Source organism: Muscardinus avellanarius, assembly GCF_963383645.1.
Source record: "Muscardinus avellanarius genome assembly, chromosome: 14".
In the NCBI taxonomy this organism is placed as follows: domain Eukaryota; kingdom Metazoa; phylum Chordata; class Mammalia; order Rodentia; family Gliridae; genus Muscardinus; species Muscardinus avellanarius.
In genome coordinates this window covers 77,626,722-77,650,816 of record NC_137800.1, presented here as the reverse complement: position 1 = coordinate 77,650,816, position 24,095 = coordinate 77,626,722, and the positions used below count along the sequence as shown (strand labels likewise).

Here is a 24,095-nt window from a genome sequence, read left to right as displayed (position 1 = left end):
TTACCCCACCTGAGTAGCAAATTATGACCTCAATCTTTTTTTTTTTTTTTTTTGGTGGTACTGGGGTTCCTGGAAGCCCTCCTTCCTCCAGGCTACACTCCCAGACCTATTTTATATTTTTGAAACAGGGTCTCTTACACCAGCACGGCTGGCTTCGAACCTGCGCGATCCTCCTGTCTCCGCCTCCCAAGCGCGGGGATTACAAGCGTGCGCCACCACGCCCGGCCTGACCTCAATCTTTTAGGAACAGAACCACAAGTCAATCAGATGAGCTCACCAGTCCAAAAACTAGCATCCAGTTTCACCTCCAATACAGAGATAACATCAAAGAAGACAACAAAGAAAACCTTGCATTGCAAACAATCCACAACAAGGGGAGGAAAAACCACTAACATATCCACTGATAACAGCAGTAATCTTATGATACTTTCTCTATAAATAAATACTCAATGTTAACTTCTAGTATGCTCTTTGAATCACTCACCTTAACTGGACCAACTCACTTACACATAAAAACATTAATTTATAACTAATACCCTACAGAAGACAAAGTCTATCTCTGTTGCCCAGAGGACATTTCTAAAGATAAATGAGATAACTATGCTGAGTATCTTTAGAAGATTTCTCTAGTTATTTTATAAAGATTGTTTCCATCTTTCTTTTCTCATTACATGTAACTGTGTTCATATAAATTCATGAAGCCATCACACTGGATATTAGTTTGTTATAGGTGAGGATAGATATGAGGGTAGAAAGAAAATGCTTTCATTTTCTAATATGGTAATTTTATAATCATATATTTTTTTCAAATAAGTTTGCAAATAAAATTAAATTGTTTTTTTAAAAATTATATACAGTTGCATGTGGAAACAAAAAATGTTAAAAAAAAGAACTGATTGGTATGCCTTCTAATCTGTAGTGTTTGGTAGGTAAATCAGCCATGTTTAATTATCTTCATTAACTGACAAATATATAGAACCACAAACAGTAATTAGGAATGCCAGTGAAGATACCAGATATACACTGCATCCCTATGCAGACTTCTGCCCCTTCTGAAAAATCCTTAAATAATCATGTTGTAGAAAAGACACGCGCTCAGGCTCTTCCTCAGGCCGGATAACCACCGGGCTCTAAAAATACAAAACTAGCAAGTGTCAAGGAGCCTTTTGTGTTGCTCTTTCAATATTAGTTCAATGTGAACATAGAAGGGGACTAAGTTAAAAATAGAAAACTAGAAAAAGAGTTGAGAGAAGTCAATCGACCAAGGGTCTATTTTTCGCTATTAGAAGAAACACTCCAGCCAAGGGTGCTGGTGCATACTTGTACTCACAGTACTTAGGAGGCTGAGACAGGAGGCTTGCAGGTTTACAGCCAACCTCAGCAAGTTAATGAGATCCTGTTTCTAATAAAATAAAATAAAATAAAATTTAAATAGAGCTGAAGGTTTAGCTCAGAGGTAGAAGAGCCCTGGATACAATCCACAGTACCACAAGACAAGATGAAGGAAAAAAAAAAAGAGAGAAGGAGATGGTGGCATTCCAAATTCATGTTGATATAAGCAAAGAAATATGCTTGAAACTCATACTTTCTGAGATTCAGGGTGTGCAGTACTGAAAATAGCACTCTAAGGTAACTCACTAAAAGGAAAAGTACACTGCCAATAACTATTAACCCACAAGATTAAGAGACAATACATTATCTGATATTGGGCGTAAAAACACCACTGTTATATACGCATAGGATAAACAAAGATGACAGAAGAAGTTCATGGTTTGAGCAGTTATGTGTCAACACTGTGACTCATGTTAAAGATAAGTCTTATTATATGCTGAGCGATAACCTCGACAATCACATTTTCCAGCAAGTGGTGATTCAGCAGTAGCTAGCCACCACCGCACAAAGCATCTTTCTTCTTAGGACTCTCCCACAGTACCACTCTTTCCTGGCCCAACAGTTCTGCAAAGAGTTGTCACCTCTTTTAATTGCCAATAGGATATCTATCTCCCTTTTCCTTCAAAGATGCCCAGAAACCCGTTTCAGCCCTATCATTTAAATTATCAAAAAAATTTTAGATATGCCAAAGAAGAGAAATCTATTTCATTCAGTCTATAAAAAAAATCTCAACAGATTTCAAAGACCTGTGGATTTCATTTTTCTTTTCGATGCACTGTAGAGATAAATGATAAATCTGAAGTGATAAGAAAATGATAAAGAAGTAAAAGAAGACTAAGTAATATAAATATAACCTGAGCCATTACGTTTGGTAGCAGCTATTAGTTGAGCAGCCATATTTGTAAATTTCAGAAAGACAAAGTTCCAGGCATCTGAAGGGAAGTGTGATTCCGAAGACTAATATGACCTAAGAAGACCAATTTCACACATAATTCTTCAGACTTACCTTGAAAAGACTGTTTGGCTCTGTCTACTAGTTCATCAATTGGATAACTGGCCAAGTTTCCTCTGGCATGTTTAGTTTTGCAGTAGGTACATGCGTTGAGACACCTGTTCAAATGATAGCAATAAATTAGGCTCAAGAATTTAAAAATTAATATATACATAACATGGCATGAAACTAAAATCCTCATTTATGGCATCTGCTTACTTTACATCATAGACCTAAAAAGCATTGTCTGCATGTCTCATATTTAATTTACTTCTATTTAGCAAAGCAATTTGCAAATCTTTTGAGTTTCAACTACTCAGAAGTGGTTGTAAAAATCATTATCTTAAAATATACATATCCATGAGGAACCCAACTTTATTAATGTTTCAATGATTACCTAATCAAAAGAAATTTCAGACATTTTCACACCACTGATATTTCTTTGGACATCAAATAACTAGGAAATTTTAGTACTTCTAAACTAAATATAACTTATTAGAAATGATCAAGCCTACACATTTAACTTTTAACCAATGATAAATAGAAAACATTGCCTTCCTATAGGAAAATATACCTTTAAAATTTTTTCACTTTAAAATCAGGAAAAAAAGTTAAAACACATCCAATGAAGAGTCTCTGGGATTATATAAGTCAAAGTAAAGGGGTAAAATAACAATATTAGCTTGAAAAACTATGGAAGTTGATTTATTTTCCAGTAGTTTTTAGACATGATTTTAAAACTGTCTTTTTCACATTTAAAATTTTGGTTCTGCTCTTGTGGCTTTAAAACATAACATATATAAATGTCTTTTTACAAAATAAACAGTTACAACTTAAGAGTCCTACGAGAAAAAAGATTAAGTCTAACAATACAGAAAAAAAAATATATTGTTGGTGATTAAATCAGTAGAATAAGTAGCAAGGTTTTTTTTGTTTTAGTTTGGTTTTTTTTGCGGGTTTGGGGATGGAACCCAGAGGCATTTGACCCCCGAGCTACACCCCCTGCCAAATTTTTTATTCTTTATTTTGAAACAGGGTCTCGCTGAGTTGCAGAGGGCCTCACTAAGTAGCTGAGGCTGTCCATGAACTGCGATCCTCCAGTCTCAGACTCCCAAATGCTGGGATTTACAAGTGTGTGCCACCACGCCCAGCTCAGTAGCATGGTTTTTTAAAGACCATCATCATTATACAAATACTTTATATTTTCACACTGAGAAAAACTGAGCCTTTCATAATTGAACCTGACTGCTGTGTAATTTTATTGATATATGGCTGTGAACATGTGAATCATTGTGCTCAGCAAATAGGCAATGCTTAATTTCTGACTAGTTTTACACAGAAACTTTATGTGCAGTTACAAGGATATTTTGAAATGTGTTTTCCTGTTTAACCATCCACAGCACCTTACACTGCCCACACTCCTTTCATCCTAAGCAATTTATATCTCATAAACAGAGATTGTAGCCTCTTTGAGTAGTCTCCTTAATGGTTGCAGGTCTTTTCTGGGTAAGGTTTGTCCTTTGCATATTAAGGAAAAGAAAGGAGGAAGTACTCTTTTGTCATCTCCTGTGAGGATAACTCTTCTGCTTAGCCTGAGTACTAGACACTGTTAGAGATATTTCACCTACATTATCTCATTTAGCCTTCTAGAGTTTCCTTAAAAACCAGACCAGTAGTCTGCCTAAGGCCACATAACAGCTGAGACGCAAATCCAGGACTGTAAGATGTCAAGCTCCACAGTTTCCATACCAAGACATTTCCCCAGAATAAATACATGTCCAACCTGCTTGGGCTTTTGATATAGGTCAGTGGTAGAGCATGTGCTTAGCATGCTTAAGAGCTTGGGTTCAATCATTAGCACTAAAAACAAAACAAAATATACCACCTCCATCACTACCACCAAAACACCCTAGATATGTGCAAATAATAAAAATAACCATCAAAGCTTTATCTATAATGCAATAGAGCATATGTACTCACAGTATGGCCAGTGCTTATCCCCCTTTGTATGAAGCTATTTGTTTACAGTATGTGTTCCCCTCCTTCCTTCTTTGGAAGTCTAATCCTGTCTATGCACTGGCCTAAACCCATCAGTTTTATCCTTGTTGCCACCCAATTTCTGTTTTCTTGATGAGTCCGTGGCAAAACATGTCTCCTGGTCTGACTTGTCACATTATTTTCAATTCCGCAGGCAGGTTCTCAAGGCTGTGTTCTGGGCACACTGGAGAACTCAGGGTCTGCCCGTCCCCTCCCGAGTCTCCCACTGTGCCCACTCAGCACAGCACGCCTTGCCACGTCCCCAGGACCCCTCTGCCCGGCTTTCACCCAGGTTTATCACCACCTGCCCAGGCAGCCCGCCATCTCCATCTCCTGACACTACCGCAGGTAGACTCACCTTTTTAATTTGTCACACTAACAATAGGGAACTACCTTTAAATTATGTGGGCAGGCCTCTGAACCCAACCTTGGGCGGGTGGGCAGGTGCTGGTGGGGCACCCCTAGACAACCCCCTTTCCACCCAGAAGGACCCTGTAAAAAAGGAAAAGAAAAAGAAAAAAGGAAAATATCGGAGAGGGGTCAAGGAGGCCGTGGTGAATGCCAGGATACTGAAGATGCAGAAAAAACTTATCCAAATGAACTGGAATTATTGGAAAAATTCCCCGTTAAGGAGGACTGCTTCTTCTCTACATTGTTAAGAATCTTGGACATCACCTGTAAGGAGAGAGAGTTTAGTGGAGACCAAGGGGAAAGATGGTGCTAAAAGCAGTCTCTGTGTTGGCAGTGGAGACTTGTATTCAGGAGAAGCAGAAATCGGAGCCTACCAACCTTATTATTTTCTGGAGAAATTACACCAAAGGTCGAATGCTACCGTCGCGCATGCTTAGGAATACTGGACAACATTCAGATTGGAAAAAGAGCTTGGGAAGGATTTGAAATGGTGGAGGCAGTGGCAATGGCAGTGGCCAGTACCCAGGGGAGGCAGAGATCTGATGCATTACACCTGGAACCATTGAAGTAATGACCCCAGAGGCAGAATGCTACCATCATGCACCCTCGAGAACGTGGGACAAATGGTTGGGCGAAGAGGATGCTTGGATTAGAGCCTGCCGAGGGGTGAGGCCGGTGCCGGGGCCAGCAAGGCCGGGATCGGAGCTAAACGTGAGGCAAGGCCGGTGCTGGGGCCTCCGAGGACGGGATCGGATCCTGCCGAGTGGCTTGGCCGGTGATGGGGCAAGTGAGGCCGGGATCAGAGCCTGCCGTGAGGCAAGGCCGGTGCTGGGGCCTCCGAGGCCAGGATCGGAGCATGCCAAGGGGTTAGGCTGGTGCTGGGGCCAATGGCCGGCATCGGAGCCAGCTGTGAGGCAAGGCCACTACTCGGGCCTCTGAGGCCAGGATCAGAGCCTGCCGAAGGGTTAGGCCGGTGCCGTGGCCAACAACCAGCATCGAAGCCAGCTGTGAGGCAAGGCCGGTGCTGGGGCCTCCGAGGCCGGGATTGGAGCCTGCCGAGGGGTTAGGCCGGTGCCGTGGCCAACGACTGGCATCGGAGCCAGCCGTGAGGCAAGGCTAGTGCTGGGGCCTCCGAGGCCGGGATCGGAGCCTGTTGAGGGGTTAGGCCGGTGCTGGGGCCAATGGACGGCATCGGAGCCTTCTGTGAGGCAAGGCCATTATTGAGGCCTCTGAGGCTGGGATTGGAGCCTGCCAAGGGGTTAGGCCGGTGCTGGGGCGAGCGAGGCCAGGATCGGAGCCTTCCGTGAGGCAAGGCCACTATTTAGGCCTCTGAGGCCGAGATCGGAGCCTGCCGAGGGGTTAGGCTGGTGCCGGGGCCAGTGAGGCCGGGATCGGAGCCTTCCATGAGGCAAGGCCACTATTGGGGCCTCTGAGGCTGAGATCAGAGCCTGCCGAGGGGTTAGGCCGATGCTGGGACCAGCGGCCTGCATTGGAGCCTGCCGTGAGGCAAGGCCGATGCCGGGGCATTCGAGGCCGGGATTGGAGTCTGCTGAGGGGTTAGGCCAGTGCCGGGGCCAGCGGCTGGCATCAGAGCCTTCTGTGAGGCAAGGCCACTATTGAGGCCTCTGAGTCCGGGATCGGAGCCTGCCGCGGGGTTAGGCCGGTGCCAGAGCCACCGGCTGGCATTGGAGCCTTCCGTGAGGCAAGGTCGCTATTGAGGCCTCCAAGGCTGGGATCGGAGTCTGCAGAGGAGTTAGGCCGATGCCGGGACCAGCGGACAGCATTGGAGCCTGCCACGAGGCAAGGCCGGTTCTGGGGTTTTGGAGGCCGGGATCGGAGCCTGCCAAGGGGTTAGGCTAGTGCCGGGGGCCAGCGGCCGGCATCGGAGCCTTCCGTGAAGCAAGGCCGCTACTGGGGCCTCCCAGGCCTGGATCGGAACCTGCCAAGGGGTTAGGCTGATGCCGGGGCCATCGGCCAGCATTGGAGCCTGCCGTAAGGAAGGCCGGTGCTGGGGCCTCCGAGGCCAGGATCGGAGCCAGCTGAGGGGTTAGGCCAGTGTCAGGGCCATCGAGACCAGAATCGGGGCCTCCCATGAGGCAAGGCTGCTGCTTGAGCCAGCGAGGTCTGGATCAGTCCACCGGGTAGCCAGGCCACAACTGGGGCCGTCAAGAGTGGGATCAGTATTTGCAACGCGGCATGCACAGAGAAATATCGCAGAAAATTAAAACCAGATACTTCCCCTAATCAGCAATAACTAGGAGGAAAGGGGCAACAGGAGTGGTCGAGCTATAGAAAGGGCCCTATAGTGAAGCAATTAAGGTGACCAATCAGAGGGTACAAGGGAGGGGGAAGGAACGGGATGGGGACTGGATGAGGGCTAACTGGATGATGTGTGCTTGTATATGCTCTCAAGTCTTGTATTCCAATGTGATGTATGATTACAATGCACCAATAAAAATAAATTTAACAACAACAACAAAATATATATATATATATATATATATATATATCCCCAGAGGTTTTGAGCTCACCAGAAGCACTGATAGGACCCTGAAGATGTTGGGCCCAGGCCTACCTCCAAGAAGAGCTTAAAACTGATGAGAGGCTCCTATACCAGTCACAGATGTCCCAGAATATTCAACAGTCCTGTGGGTGGTATAGCAACCTGTTCCTGGATTCTCATTGAAAACAATGATTAAATATACCCGAGGGATATAAAGTTTAGCAAAGAAATGCCAAATACATATTGTAACCCTGTTAAATAAAAAAAAACTATGCAAAAATAAATAAATAAAAATTAATTAATTAAGTGGACAATATTAATAGAAGCTACTAATATTTCTGATGTGAGCTTTTCCTTAAAATCAACTGTCTGCAGGGATACCAATCCTGGGGAGGCTGTAAAGCTTTTGGAAAAGTATCTGTATCTGGTAAGTGATCTTAAGTACTGCCCACTCGTTGTTTAGTGGGGCTCTTTTTAAGCAGTTCTATAAGGAAATGATCGTGCATCATCATGTTCCAGGTGTACCCACCTTTGTGGAACAGATGTGTTGCTGATAGCTTGGCGAAAAAGCCAACCATGGAAACCAAATCATATTTTCCTACTGTCTCATTTAATAAAGGTGGAAATGTATTCCCCATGGAGCAATCACTCACAAAAATAGACTAAAATTTTTAAGTAAAACAGGCGATATTCTAACACACTTAAAATACTCAAAATAAACCAGAAAGTGTAAATATTATATTAAAAATTCAAAATACTCTTCATGAAGCTATTCCCCTGAGGATAAAGTGGTTGCTGTGACATTTTTTGGACTCTACGCACTTTATTGTATGAGATAGGTTCATTCCTATCTATCTACAGTTATCAAAACAGTGATTTAAATTATGAATATACTTTGTAAGCAGTAACTACTTCATCTTAAAGTGAATATTTCTAAAGTGCACATTTAAGAGTGTCACAATACTACTGAGTCAAGCTCTAAATCTCTTAAGCCTTCCTTTTAAAAAGGAGAGCGCTTTGTTATAATACACAGGAAAAAACACCCAAAGCCAAATTTCGGGACCAAAAAAAAATAAAAAATAGAATGAGCCTTTTGAGGCTTAAAAACAATTTTTTTCAATCACTGGGAACTGTGTTGACCAATCGTTTCGACATGTCAAGCTTCCTTTAAAATAAAGGCTCTCATAATAGGAACCTTTAGTAGATAGCTTCAATTATCTGTAAACAATTAAATAATTGTCTAGGAGGAAGAACACTGAGCCAGTTTCTTCAACCTTCAGAAAACAAAAGATCTTTGAAGGTTCGCTGTTAAAAGCCAAAACCAAAATGAGATGGCTGTTGAACTGCAAGAAAGATGGAAAATCCTGAAGGGACCAGCCTGAGCTGATGGAAGGATAAGGCCAGCCCACCACACCTACCCAGCCTTGCCCTGGCCCCTGGCCAAGAAATAACTAAGTCTCAAAAGCAGAGAGAGAGAGAGAGAGAGAGAGAGAGAGAGAGAGAGAGAGAGAGAGAGAGAGAATTTCATTTATCAGTATAACCCTGAAGTCTTAAAATCATCTGCAGTCAAATATTTTTAAATTACATAAACTATGTGAAATAACAATGAATTTTCACAAATGATATTCTCAGAAGTTTAAACGCATACTAGCCAGCACATTAAGCAAATGAAAGCTGAACTTTAACATAAGGACTTTTTCAAAAGCTTATCTCTAGGTATAAGAAGTTTTTAAATAATTTAAAGACCAGAGTTATACTCTTAAAAAGTCACTTATACTGATAACTTTTTAAAAGGTAAGAAATGGGGGACAGAGCCTAATGTGGGATTCTCTTTTGGCTTCAGGTCAAGGATAAATTCAGATATGCAAAACGTATGTAAATTCAAGCATTAACACTTCAAGCCAGCACACTCCATTTCACTGGCATAATTAGATCTTTATTTACTTTTAATCAACTGGTAAGAGTAAGTCTTTCTCAAAGCTTCAAATAAGAGCTGAATCTTGCAAAAGAAAAAAACAAAACCCATAGTGTGGTCTGGCCACATTCTTCCATTCTCCCATTCTGTAGCATCATAAAGCAAAGCAAAGCAAAGCAAAAAACAAAAAGCTCATGGTACACAGCAGTGCCAGACCTGACTGTTAAATACAGCCCATTGTTAGCCCTCATCTTGGTTTCAAAAGTTTTTCCAGGAAAATTATCAACTTCTTGATTTTTCAAGCAAATACAGGAGATATTCCTATCACCAGTATCTGAAGAGATAATCAAATGATAATATATTAATGCCTGTTTGCCCAGCTCAAAATCTTGAGAAAAGGAAAATAGTATATCGAAAAGCTAGAAGAATGTAGTTCTCAAACCATGAATTCCTAAAACTTTCTGAGCCAGGGACTCAACACGGTTACCCATTCAACCTTCCCTCCCACTTGGCTAATCATACTAAAAGATGGCTGTGGAATGCTTGCTAGACACTCGATTGTGCATTTTACACTAATTTTTACATTAACTTTAACTGCAAATTTGATACAAGTATTATCACTATTTTAAACAGAAAAAACTGAGGCCTGGAGATGAAACTTGTCCAAAGTTACAGGCAGCCAAATCGAAGACAGGAGCCATCTTATCTGCACACCCTGGAACACCTGTTACACTCCTACTTCCCTAGAGATACAGTAACTTAATATGTGTAAGAATACATTATGGACTGTGTGCTTATATTCACAGTCTTATAAGTTACAATTTACTTAGAAAGCAGGTTTATGTTTCAGCTATCTTAACATTTGTTACAACTTTTGATACTATGTCTTGTGTACTATTTAGAATACCAACAAATACTCATTGCTATTGGTAAGTTCTTAATGAACCAGACCAGTTGTCCAGCCATTAGGCCACACAGCTAGGAAGTGTGCTAAGAGGAAAGGTACCCACGAAGACACAGCAATGCAGGGAGAGGGAAATCCCAAATGTAGAAAGCACCGGGCAGTAATGTGGATCTCACCAGCCAAAAGTATCAGTGCTCTTGTCTTATGAGATCAGGAACCTGGGAACAGGAAACAGGCTCAGAGGCTAGACCCGTAAGACCAGGAACCTTACTCAAGATACAAATACACTATAATCTGTATAGCATGCCAAATAAGAGACGCTGAAGGGTATGAGGATCCTTCAAAGATTATCCAGTTTGGGTATTAACTATCTTTACAATTTCTTTGAATAGTTTTCAGAATTTAGGACTTCACACAGTGACACACTGAAAATGCACAAGGCCCTGGGGTCAGTCCCTAACATAGGCATACACGGGTGCACACATATAAACAAAGCACACACCAAGGAGATATATGTATGCATATAAATCATTTAAGTACATACGTGTACACACACACACACACACACACACACACACACACACACTTTTTTCTGTATCCAACCCTAACTCTTCATGAGTCTTCAATTTTGTTTACTGCTTGGCATGGTTTTGGTTTTTGTCCCTTTTTCCTTTTAATGTATCAGGCCCACTGACCAGACTTACTGATTCAGAATCTACAAAAATATAAATAAGGCATGTGTGTTTACAGTATTATTATATGCTTGAGTTAAATTAGAAATAGCATTTATTTTCTGGGCATGGTGGCACACTCTTGTAATCCCAGCATTTGGGAGGCTGAGACCGGAGGATCATGGTTGGCAGACAGCCTAGGCTACTTAGTGAGGCCTTCACAACTCAGTGAGACCCTATGTCAAAATAAAGAATAAAAAAATAGGGCTGGGAGTGTAGCTTGGAGGTAGAATGCCCCTAGGTTCCATCTCTAGTACCGAAAAAAGAGAAGAGAAGAGAAGAGAAAGGAAGGAAGGATAGCATTTGTTTCCTGTGAATGAATAGGTAATACCCATCTAGTACTTTACTAAACAAAGCTAAAGGTACACTTCTAAACATTAGAAAGGCCAACAGGGGAAATGATCTCTAGGAAAGACAAAGACTTACCTAGGGCTTAACCTGGAGATCCAACTAAGCCTCAAGCTACATATACCAACCATGAAATCTGAATCATGGATCTTAAAATACAGTTTAAGAACTGGGCATAGTAGCACACGCTTGTAATCCTAGTACTTTGGAGGCTGAGATGGGAGGATTGCAGGTTTGGCAACTTAGTGAGGCCCTCTACTAAAAACTCAGTGAGACTGTTTCAAAATAAGAAATAAAATTGAGCTGGAGGTAGAATTTGGAGGCAGAATGTCTCTGGGTTCCATCCTCGTGTGTGTGTGTGTGTGTGTGTGTGTGTGTGTGTGTGTGTGTGTGTGTGTGCGCGCGCGCGCGCGCGTGTGTAAGGGATCATGTATGTATGTATGGTTTAAAAGGAGGATCATGGAGGAGAGTGAGAGTGACTGTTTTTGCTTCCTCCCAGGCTCCAGGGGCTGACGTTCACCAAGGTGAAGTCTCACAGGAAGCCACTGGCTGGAGCTAATTCTATAACATATAACAGGTACTCTATTTTGGTGCCTGGGATAAAAAGTATTGTTTTAATACCAGTCAAAACATCCGGAGAACGGGGTGGGGGGGGGATATCTTAGCATTGAAACTAAAATGCTAAGTTCAGACAAATTTCTGTGTGGGAAAATAACTGAAATTATTTGGGTCAAATAATGGTAAGAGTTATTATAAAATGAAGAGAGACCAGATGTTGCTTTTTAAAAATTATGTGTGTACGTGTGTGTGTGTGTGTGTGTGTGTGTGTGTGTGTGTTTAAGGTTTGAATAGTGGCATTCTACTTCTAAGCTACACCCCCAGCTTTTTCTACATTATTTATTTATTTATTTATTTATTTATTTATTTATTTATTTATTATTTTTGTGTGTCGTACTGGGGATTGAACCCAGGAGCATTCTACCTCCAAGCTACACCCCCAGCCCTATTTTTTATTCTTTATTTTTGAAACAAGGTCTTACTAAGTAGCAGAGGCTCCTGGAGAACCTTGATCCTCCTGTCTCTGCCTCTCAAGTACTGGGATCACAAGCATATGCCACCACGCCCAGCTTCTTTGTTTGTTTGTTTGTTTGTTTATTCATTTATTTTTGTGGTACTGGAGGTGGAACCCAGGGGCTTTACTACCTCCAGGCTACACTCCCAGACCTATTTTATACTTTATTTGGAAACAGGGTCTCATGAAGTTGCTGAGAGCCTCACTCAGTAGCTGAGGTTGGCTTTGGACCTGTGCAATCCTCCTGTCTCAGCCTCCCAAGCGCGGGATTACAAGAGTGCACCACCATGCCCAGATCCTTTCTCATTTTTATTTTATTTTATTTTAGATAATAGAGATGGAACCCAGGGGCATTCTACCTCCGAGCTACACCCCCAGCCCTATTTTTTACTCTTTTATTTTGAAACAGGGTCTCACTAAATTGCAGAGGCTCTTACTAAGTAGCAGAGGCTGGCCAACAACCTGTGATCCTCCTGTCTCTGCCTCCCAAGTGCTGGGATTATAAGCTTACGCCACCATCCCCAGCTTCCTTTTTTATTTTGAAACAGGGACTTGCTAGGGTTGCTGTGGGCCTTGGTGAATTGCTGAGGCTGGCCTTGAACCAGCAATTCTCCAGTCCCAGCCTTCCATGTTAGATTGGGATTATAGGATAGCACTGCCACCCCAGGCTAAATTTGTTTTTAAATCATTTAAATTAAAATGAAAAAAAAAAATAGCCCAGGGGTTGTGGTACAGACCTATAATCCCAGCATTTGAATGGCTCAGACTAGAAGATTTCAGGTTATCTAGGCCAGCCTCAACAATTTAGACTCTATTTCAACATAATATAGGGCTGAGGATATAGCTTGGAGATAGAATGCCCCAGTTCAATCCCAGTACCAAAAGAAAGAAAGGGGGAGAGCTTTTTTTCATTACTTTTCCTGGGGGCAGGAAAAGTAATGGCTATGCATTACCCAATAATTACCACTTTTACTTCTACAAATTCTCCAAATGTAAGAGGTACAATTGTAATCAACATTAGAATTCAAATGTACCTTTTGAGATGTTCAAGACAAAATGCCAAATTACCAGAGAGATAAAGTGAAGGAACAAACAGGCCCTGGACTGAAGGCCCTGGGTTGATGCTCTGGTGTTTGATGCTGACACCTAATCCTCGGGTGCCCAGAGGTTTAGTGGCCTCTCCCTCCTGCACACCACACCTGGTTTCCTTGACTGCCTGGAAGGATTCCTACTAATTCAATAACAGCTTTTTCATTCTTCATTGGACTATGGGGGTAAAAACTATCCCATTAAAGCCGGGCATGGTGCGGCACACTTGTAATCCCTGCGCTGGGGAGGCTGAGACAGGAGGATCACATGGGTTCGAAGCCAGCCTCAGCTACTTAGTGAGGCTCTCAGCAACTTAGTGAGACCCTGTTTCCAAATAAAGTATTAAAAAATAGGTCTGAGAGTATAGCCCGGAGGTAGAAAGCTTCTGGGTTCCACTCCAGTACTACCAAAAATAAACAAATAAATAAATAAATAAATAAATAAAACTATCTCATTATATTTGAATTAATCCTTTGTAAAGAACTGTGCAGTTTCCAGAAACATTAAGATTCAAAGGGTAAAATGCATCTCAGAGGAAACACACCAATAAAAACTCAAATGCAGGCGCTAGGGTGTAGCTCCGTGGCGGAGCTGGGGCCTAACAAGCAAAGTGCTAGGTTCCCCCCAAGGCATACCCACACACACACACGAAAAAAAAAGTGCTCCTACCTCAAGTGGGAATACTAGTAAATGCTATTTCTGAGATGGGCAATATGTCATTTATGGGAAACTCCCTTGCCAAGAGGCGGTGATCGGAGGGGGTTCAACCATTAAAGAACTGTGCAGCCACAGGTGGAGGGAATGCAGAGACAGCTCGGGCTTCTAGCTACCTGTGTCTTTCCGACTCTACCGCCAGTTGGCTTGTTGTACAACAGCTGGGGCTGAAGCTGATGCATCATTTTTATAATATGCAAATGTGTTATGGTTTTAGTTACATGATGGCTAAAGCGTAATACACGAAACACCCTTTGTACACAACTATCAATGTGACTTACCTACATGTTTCTCCCTCAGTTAATAAATGATTATAATAATATTATTATTATTCTTTTTTCTTTGTTTTGCCTGTCTTCAACTGCTGATTCTTTGCTTTCTTCTTTTTTTATATTTTTACTGTTTTCTGTCTGTGTGGGTCTGGGGATGGAACCCAGGGGTATTCAACTTACAAGCTATACCCCCTACCCTATTTTTTTTAATTCTTTATTTTTGAAACAGGGTCTCCCTAAGTTGTGAAGGGCCTAAATAGCTGAGGCTGTCCACAAACCACGATCCTCCAGTCTCAGCCTCCCAAATGCTGAGATTACAAGCGTGTGCCACCTCACCGGGCTTATTTTTACCTATTTTTTTGAGAAAGTCCTGCAACATTGTCCAGGCTGGCCTCACACTCACAATCCTCCTGTCTCAAGTTCCACCAGAGTACCTGAGATCATGCCATCGTTAATTCTTGAGTGCATCTCCATGTTAAAGACACATTTACTCTCCCAGTTCACTAACAAGTCATTAACATAAAGCACAGGCCTGGTCATCTCATAGGAATTCCACGCTGGCTTTTTCATTCCATCTACAAAGAGGGGAGTAAATAGGAGGCCAGCGGGTGCAGAAAGCCAGGGGTGTCCTTTCAAACATCAGAAGACTGGAAGGAAGGACACAGAGTAGTTAATGCAAATGGGGTGTGATGGTGTATGCTTGTAATTACAATACTTGAGAGGTTGAGACAGGAGGATCATAGGTTCAAGGCCAGCCTCCACAACTTGGTGACACTCTGTTTCAAAATAATAAATAAAGGCTGGGAGTTTAGCTTGGTAAAATGCCCCTGGGTTCAACCACCAAAATGAGAAAAAAAAATAGTTTAATTCAAGAACAGAAAGCAGGGATCTTACAGGCACAGCTCATTTTGATATCACAGTCTCCTTAGGAGGGAGCAGAAGCTCTAATTTTACACTAAGAAAACTGAACTTGGAAGGGGGTTATCAGACACAGAAGAATGACAATAATGAGTAGGTCTTTTTTTTTCAGGAGGAACCTTGTTTATTGCTTAATATACATTATTTTAAATATCATTTTAATAGCTTTATGGAGATAAAACTGACATAAGCTATATATTTAAAGTGTTCAATTTGGTAAGTGTTTATATATAAAGACTGCACCTAACGAAGATGTCCATCACCTGCAGAGGTTCTGTGTGTCTGTCATCCTTTCTCCCAGATCCTTCCGCTACTGCACCCCAGAACCCAGGCTCTGCTCTCCTCTCTTCACTCAAAATCAATAGTTATGGTAAATCCATTTACTAGAATTTTAAATAACCACAATCATCAACTGCACATCCTTTCTGCCTGGTGTCCTTCATCCACACTGTGGTGTGATGGAGAACTCTTCCCTGTACTGTACGCTTTGGCAGTGGCTCTTGGAGGCCCCTACAGTAAAGGGTGACAGAGCAAGGCAGAAGGCCTTGACAAGAGAGACAGGCCTTGCTATTCCTAGGTGCTTCTTATCCTCTTTTTGTTTCTGGTGCTGAGGATGAAACCCAGGGCCTTGCAAATGTTAAGCAGGTGCCCTCCCACTCAGCTGCACCAGGAGCCCCTCCTGTCCTTATTTTTCACACCAGGTTCAATCTCTGCAAAGGAGGACCTAATATCAGAACTTCTAAACAAGGAGGTAATGTCTTAAATTTCATGATTATTCCAAGCATTATTATAGCTCCTTCAACTAAATTAAAAAATGATGACATAACTGTTGCCTACTTTTTCAAGTCTAGATAAAGACTGGCTTAGCAAAGGAAATAAACACATCATTGATATGACAAGCTGCCTTTACCTCCATAACCCCAAAGGCTGACGCTAGTAATTAGGACCCTTGAAGGGTCCAAACAAACAAACAAAAGAACAAATGTCGAAGTCAACCTTAGATTTATAAAAACTGAAACTGGGAAAGTTAGCAATGTACAAGTTAGATACCCAGAAGGTTTCCAACCCACAGAAAAATTCCTAGGCCTAGAAAAGATGGCCAGGCAAGATCTCTGGCTGTGGTTAACTACAAACAGGACTGGCCACAGCAAATGGTGTAGGAGTCCAGTTAGTTTTAAAGGTGCAACCCAAATATTTCTTTCTCTCTCTCTCTCTCTCTCTCTCTCTCTCTCTCTCTCTCCCCCCCCTCCCTCCCTCCCTCCCTCCCTCTCCCTCTCCCTCTCCCTCTCCCTCTCCCTCTCCCCTGCTCTGAATATGAAAGCCAGGGCCTCTAACAGGCTAGAGCTACATCCCAAGCCCTGGTTCTTATACCAGTGAGTACATCAGAGGCCCTGAGAGCTGAAGGCACACACAGCAGTTAGCCCAGAGGTCTGAGGCAACACCCAACACTCTTCCATCCAGGCGAGGTGAATGCCCTTCATCCTGGCACCATGCTGAGGACCAGGGCTCTCAGTCCACCTGTGGCTTCTCCTGGGCACCATGCATTAGGTGCAGGGGGACTGCTGGAGGCTGCAGTCCCAAAGGAATGGTCCTTTCCAAAGGCCACCTCTATGTGGCATGGAAGACTAAGATGACAACACTCTCAGTTGCTGTCAAATACACTAAGGAATTATAAAACTAACTTCCAGTACCAAAAGTATTTAGTATCCCCAGATTATGAAAAAGTGACCAGTGGAATTGTTTTCTATTCCCCCTTTTATTCATCTATTATTTATTAATATTATCTTGTGTGTGTGTGTGTGTGTGTGTGTGTGTGTGTGCGCGCGGGCGCACGCATTGTGCAGCATGCGCACGCATAATGACAGGGATTGAACCCAGGGCCTCATGTGTGCGGTGCTCTGCCACTGAGCTACACTCGCAGCTGTATTATTCTGCTTTTATTTATCATGGGAATTTTTATTGCAATCATCCTCTCTTTGCTCCAGCATTATGAATAGACATATGAGAGGTATTCTTTGGCCATAGGTTGTAAGATCATGAAAAAAGAGAACTATATATCACCCAAAGATTGTGGTCTTCATATTAGATGAGACTCAGAGTGGTCTGCTCTGAAAGGTGGTAAGAATATGGAAAGTATGTCCTTTACGGATAAATTTCAATCCCAATACCCTCCAAAAAAAAAAAAAAAAAAAGACATGTGTAGGAGGGAGGTGTCTGTGTGTGTGTGTGTGTGTGTGTGTGTGTGTTTGCTGATAGATTACTCCAATTCCCTTCCTAAAAAACAGTGACTTGGTTCAGGAATCTACTCTACTCCTGTACAGTCTAGAAAGCTCAAGAGAAAGGAACATGAGCACCGATTCTAGAGTGACTAGATGACTAATCAATGCGAAATCACTTTTCCTTTCCAATAAATGGAGACTTCAGGAACTCAGACTTAAGCCAAGTGGCACAGAACATTTCCCTGGAAACCAGAATTAGCTCAAAAAAATGTACGTGGGACAAAATTCCTATCAATGAAATGTGTTGAGGATTCTGGGGGAAGCAATGGTTTGTTTTTAAAATAGTACCCCTTATGCCAGGTGTGGTGGCACATGCTTCTAATCCCCACTTGGGAGGCTGAGACAGGAGGATGGCAGGTTCGCAACCAGCCTCAGCTACCTGGTGAGGCCCTCCACAACTTGGTGAGACCCTGTTTCAAAATAAAGAATAAAAAATAGGGCTGAAGGTAAAATAGGGCTCAGGAAGAATGTCCTTGGGTTCAGTCCTCAATATCAAAAAAATGAATGAATGAGTGAATGAAATCACGGCCCCCCCCCCTTTTCTAGAGATTGTGCTAAGTTTGCACTCGGGACCGTTTGATCCTCAGCTTCTAGGGGAGCTATAGCCATGGGAATTACAGAAAAGCGTCGAGCCACTGGCATAAGGTGCAGCTTCTAACATCAAGTTATAGTCATTAGATGTCCTCATTGGGTGGTCTATGGTCTGCAGTTCAAATATATGAACTAAATGGCCGACGTGTTCACTAGGATCTATTGTGAGAACTAAAGGGTGCTTACACAAGCTCCCCTTACTGCATGACCTCCTTAACCTAAATGGCGTTCTCTGCTTTGCAATCTTCCCAGGCAAAAACATGGAGAAATGTCATGTGAAATTTATAAGACAAGCAGATAGTTCCCCCCTTCAAACTAGAAAAGCGCTGTTATGGAGGCATCACATAGATCATCTATAAAATGAATTGTGCAGGGAATTGGCTAGGCTTCTGAATTTGGGGTTTTGCTATGGCTCAAGAATCATAAGATTAAAAATAAAAAACTAGAGAAATGCAATCTAATACTTCCAGACCAGCCCCTTCTTTTGACCAAAGACAATACTGAGAATGCCCCAGTCCCATCCAGGTCAGTAATTCTCAACCGGAAGAGAGGAAATATGGAGAAGAAGGAAGAGAGAGGGAGAGACAGGTGCAACTTTTTTTTTTTTTTTTTTTGGTGGCCATATTACTTTAAATGCTCTATGCAATTTTTCTGTTAGGTTTTGCTAAATTGTAGATTTGGTCTGTTGGTTTGTACTAAATTTTAAATTTGGTCCCCAAACACAAAATTCCAAAACTCATTAACTAAAACAAAATCTTTGTGAAATATATCTTACAAATTCATTGTCTTTGAAAACAGAGTATAATGAATCAAATCTTGAACACTATTGTTCTCAACTTTATATAATCTTTGTAAAATGCTATAGGACAAAAGATAATGTTCCATTTTTCTTTGTAACTGGTTTGCTCTTATTTGTTTGGAGAAAGTGAAAAGGGAATTATACCTCTGCTAATTATTTATTTTTTGTTGGTAATCATTATAAAGTTTAGGTTCAAAACCTGTTCATCTATGATAATGCCACTGGTAGATAAACCATTTTAAAGTAAAAAACTACAAAAACAAATCTGTTGCAAAACTTCATTTACAAAATCTACTACATTATCATATTGACACTGAAAATAGTTAATCAAAGTAGATGTGGTGATGATGCCATAATCCTCATATTTGAGAGGCCAAAACAGAAAGATTACAGGCTCAAGATCAGTCTCAGCAAGGTAATAAGACCCTCAGCAACTTAGCAAGACCCTGTTTAAAAAAAAAAAAAAACAACCTAGGGTTTGAGGTGTAGCTCAGAGATAGAATGTCCCTGGGTTCGATACCCAATACTATAAGGAAAAGTTAATCAATAATGACACAGAATAGTGTTTGCAGACCTATATGTCTTCAGTGAGTCTGAGACATCAAACTTATTCATGCCAATCTATGCCTATACTCTCAAAACATTTGACATTTTATTTTATCTCAGTCATTTGGAGATCTTAAAAAAAACACTTAAAAAGATTCCTGTATGCAAGACACTACCTAATTCAACGATTATCTATTTTGCAATGGAACTATTTGACTGAAGTTGAAGGGTGATACCTTATAGCGCATCTACCCTAGAAAGTTTTGTTGAAATAATGAAACAAGTAGATGGGCGTAAGGTAACCAGCATCACCTGAAGGTCGTCAGCAAGCCCTGAGTTATACAGCCCACTAAATTTCAACACAAATTTTGAAACAGGAACCGGAGTGCTTTTTATAGAACTCGGCTTGTGTTCTCCCTATGAATGCCAACTAAATCCTATGCCTAAATATAATAAATGTTTATTAAAACAGCAGGAATTGTTCCTCCCACTCCAAAGTCGCCTTTCCCACACTGAGAGAGAGCAACAGCCATTCCACATTTGTTGTTTGTGTTTCATCACTGTTTTCAGACAGAAAGGAGAGCTGCTGCCTACACATCATTTCTCAGCATCAACACCCATTTTCTTATGCAATTTTAGGCTCTGTTGGCAGGTTTAAGACATTTTTTCCAACCACAAACAAAACTTCTTTTGATACTCTCAGTGAATGTTCAAGGAAATGTTCTCAATATGAAAAAAAAAAAAAACTTACTTAGAACAATAAAGTGGAAGTACATCAGCAGTCTCAGGAAACTGAGTGGAGCTCAACAAAAACTTCAGTTCTAGATGTAAGACGAGGAAGACACTAGCTGCCTCCCTGAAAAATCACCCACCCTTCTGCCTTCAGCCAGAAACTCAGCAAACACTGAAAGAACACAAAATGCCAAATACTAAAGAAGGAAAGGTCGAACCGGTTAGCCAGGTGTGGTGCCACAAACCCGCAATCCCAGTACTTGAGAGCTTGAGACGGGAGGACTGCAAATCAGAAGCCAGTCTTGGCAACTTAGGGAGACCCTGCTGCAAAAAAATGAAAAAATAAATAAAAAATGAGAAGGACTGAAGGTATAATTCAGAGATAGAATGCCCCTTGCTTTAATCCAGGAAGGAAGGAAGGGAGGGGGAGGGAGGAAGAAAGGAAGGAAGAAGGGATGGATGGATGGATGGATGGATGGATGGATGGATGTTGGAACCATATCACTTTGTCTTTCATGGACAATGTTATCTCTTAATGTTGAAAACACTACTTTGCAATAGTTCTTGAAATAAAAGAGTTTGACTTCAACTGTTCATTTCTTAAGAGTTGTAGAAAACTGGCTTGTACTGGAAGCCTTGAGCTTAAGAAATTTTAAATCCTTGAGCCAGGTATGACTGTGCATGCTTATATTCCCAGTACTTGGGAGGCGAGACAGGAAGATCACATGTTCATGGATAGCCCTGGCTAATTAATGAGGCCCTCTTCAAATTAGTGAGACTTTGTTTCAAAAGAAAGAAGAAAGAAAGAAAGAAAGAAAGAAAGAAAGAAAGAAAGAAAGAAAGAAAGAAAGAAAGAAAGAAAATAGGGCCAGGGTATAGCTCAGAGGTGGAATGCCAGAGGGTACCATCCCTAGTACCACACAGACAAACACAAAAAATTAAATCCCGTACACCCATTTAATATCCCAAAGATTTTACTGTTACTAGAAATTCATTGGTAAAACTAGACAATAAAAGCCAGGCATAGCTTTTATTACACTTGTAATCCCAGTACTTGGGAGGCTGAGACAGGTGGATCACAGGTTCATGGCCAACCCAAGCTACTTAGTGAGAACCTTCACAATTTAGTTTCAAAATAAAGACTAAAAAATAGGGCTGGGGGTATAGCTCGAAGGTAGAATGCCCCTGGGTTCAATCACCAGCACCACACACACAAAAAAGACAGTAAAAAGATAAACAAAGATGGCTAAGACTTTATAGCACATAGAGGGCAGGGCCAGGCACTTTACATATGCAAATCAAATTCATCCTGAAAATCATCCCATACAGCAGGTTCTATTATTATTCTCTATTTTACAGAGATGGAACTGAGGCATAGAGACATAAAATAATGAGAGAAATATATCAGACACCGGGTGGAGCGGCAAAGCCCAGACAGTCTGGCTCCCACATCCACATTCACCAACACTGCACTCACTGCCTGCCCTAATGCCGTGGGGAAACAGATGATTTGGGTGGTGCTGAACAAGCGCTTTAACAGGAACAGTTCAAAATATTTCAGTTGTCTTCCTGATCACTGTATTGCTGGTTTTTTTGTTGTTGTTTTTTAATTTTGAGCCGTTGTATGAGAATACGTAATTCACAGGATTATACATCTAGATTTTTGGTACTGCCCATAGTCTAGGAGAAAGTAAGTCATAGAGATTAAGGGCTACTTTTGGGGAAAAATATTTCACTAATTTTTTCAGTCAACACACAAATATAAAAACAGATGATTGGTATTTTGTACAACAAAGAAATAAATGCATCAACCTTTAAGGAGAAGAAGGGCGGGTGACTAATCAGACCTTGTATAGACAAACAATCAAAATGTTTAAACTATTAGCCCGAGATGCTGGGGTAGAGATAAGCTGTCCAAAATAATTAGAGGTTTGGAGAAGGCCAGTGATGGTGATTATGACTCACTTGCGTCTCGCAGCAAAACAGAAACCACCAGACGTTTATCTCTTAAAAACAAAAGACACTGAATCCAGCACCAGCCTAAAAAGCAAGAAACACCACGTGCGAGTCAGACCCTCGTGCGCCATTTAAAAATAAAAAGGGGAGACAGGCATGTGCTGGGTGATGACTTCTAAACCTGACCTTCTCTGAAACACACAATTCCATTTATAACTTTCAAAACTATTTCCAAACAGCTGAAAATAACAAGTCTCACAAGACACGCTAAAAAGGAGAGCTGGGAAGACACTTTATAAGGCAGAGGATAAACTATGTTACAGTAAGAAATGACTATGTTTCGGCTGAAAATTACTAAGATATTTGTCACTTTGATTCTATCCTTTCAAGTGAGTCCCCTTCTTCCTATATTACCCTGAACTAAATGAGGCCGCTGCCTCTCTCCTTAAGCCTCTGAGGCCAAGCCATTGGCAAGAGAACTGAATTCCACTTGGAGAAACTGTCCTCCAAATTCCAGTTTCTACCTCAAAGGAGAAGTGCAGATAAACTGAAGGTTGCTACATCTCTTTAAATGTGGGTTATGCTTGAAGAGGACAGAAAATAATTACATATAGCAAGAATAATTCTGGAACCAAATTCAGGTCCTATCTGTGAGCAAAGACTAAAAAGCAAGTATCTCCAAAATGTAATATAGTAATCTCTCCAAAATGAGCTACTAAAACACAGTGGGGAAGAGACACAAGCTAACAGAGAAATGCCATAGAAGCAAAACTGCAGCATGGTCAGGGCCTATCTGTGCAACCTGCCCATATTTGGAATTTGGCAATATTTTATCAAGTTGCAACTAATAATCAGCTCGGATTAATATCAGTAAACTGGAACCTTTTGAGACTCATTAATTACATATGTATTGTCAGCAATGGTCTTTCAATTATTTACAATAAATACAGCCTGTTACTATGGGATAGGTTTTCATGTTACAAGAACTGCCAAGAAGAATCAGCCATGATTCGAGAGTCCACCAGAGCTGCTATAAAAGCATAGGGTGTGACCTGATACCATTACTTACAACCAAAACACAAAACTAAACAAAATGCAACACAAGTCTCTACGCACTAACTCTACTTCTGCATGCACTGGTCTGAGGCCAGTAAGTAATAATCTCTCACAACCCAACGCCCATCCACCTTCTAAGCAGAAGTGTCTGAGCTCTGTCTGCCTACATCCTTACCTGCAGCCCTGGCCAGGAAGCCTGTGGTCTCAACAGGGCTCAGCCTGAATGAAGACTTCAGGCTGACTGGCCAGTTCAAATCACACATCCAACACATGCCTGACAAGTGTGCATGAGAAATACAACAGGGACTGAACTATAATAGGAAAAAAGAGACAAGGATCCAGGAGACAAGAGTGGAAAGGAGCAAGAGAAAGGAGGCAGGAGAATGGGTGCAGGAGCTGCCTGGGAGCCAAGGCAAAGGGCGATGCTGGAGAAGTCATCAGCGATTCCAACCCCTCCTGAGAGCACAGGGTTTGACAGGCGCTCTCTCTGGCTGGCTCTTGGGAAGAACTGGTAAGAAACAGCAGAAATGCCAATATAAATTCAACCAGAATTACTAAGCAACTAGAATGCATCTCTTAGAAGAGATAACCTATTTTGCATCTTTTTTTTTATTATCACAAACACAGCACTTTAATGGTCAAGGGTGAAAAGCAGTTTATATTAAAATAACTGAAGTGACCCATGACATTTTCTCTAGATATATGGAGCTTATAAAAATATGCTACACTTGACTGTGCCTCTTGAGGAGAGATTGTAAAGTGGGCTCTTGAAATCCATACCCTGGATAATCCTTCCTTCTTAAGTATGGGCAGGATCTGTAATTTGCTTCTAACCAATA

The 24,095-nt window shown here is 41.5% G+C and overlaps 1 protein-coding gene across 1 annotated transcript in view; it reads right to left on the bottom strand.

The window, feature by feature from the left end:
• The window catches only part of CDKAL1 (CDKAL1 threonylcarbamoyladenosine tRNA methylthiotransferase), a gene marked incomplete at both ends in the record, with an annotated part of 604,736 nt that overhangs the window by 316,914 nt on the left and 263,727 nt on the right, over window positions 1–24,095 (bottom strand). Inside the window, one exon of the mRNA XM_080710287.1 lies at window positions 2,399–2,502. Within this exon, the coding sequence (XP_080566413.1) occupies window positions 2,399–2,502 (104 nt within the window). The remainder of the gene's footprint in view (window positions 1–2,398; window positions 2,503–24,095) is intronic.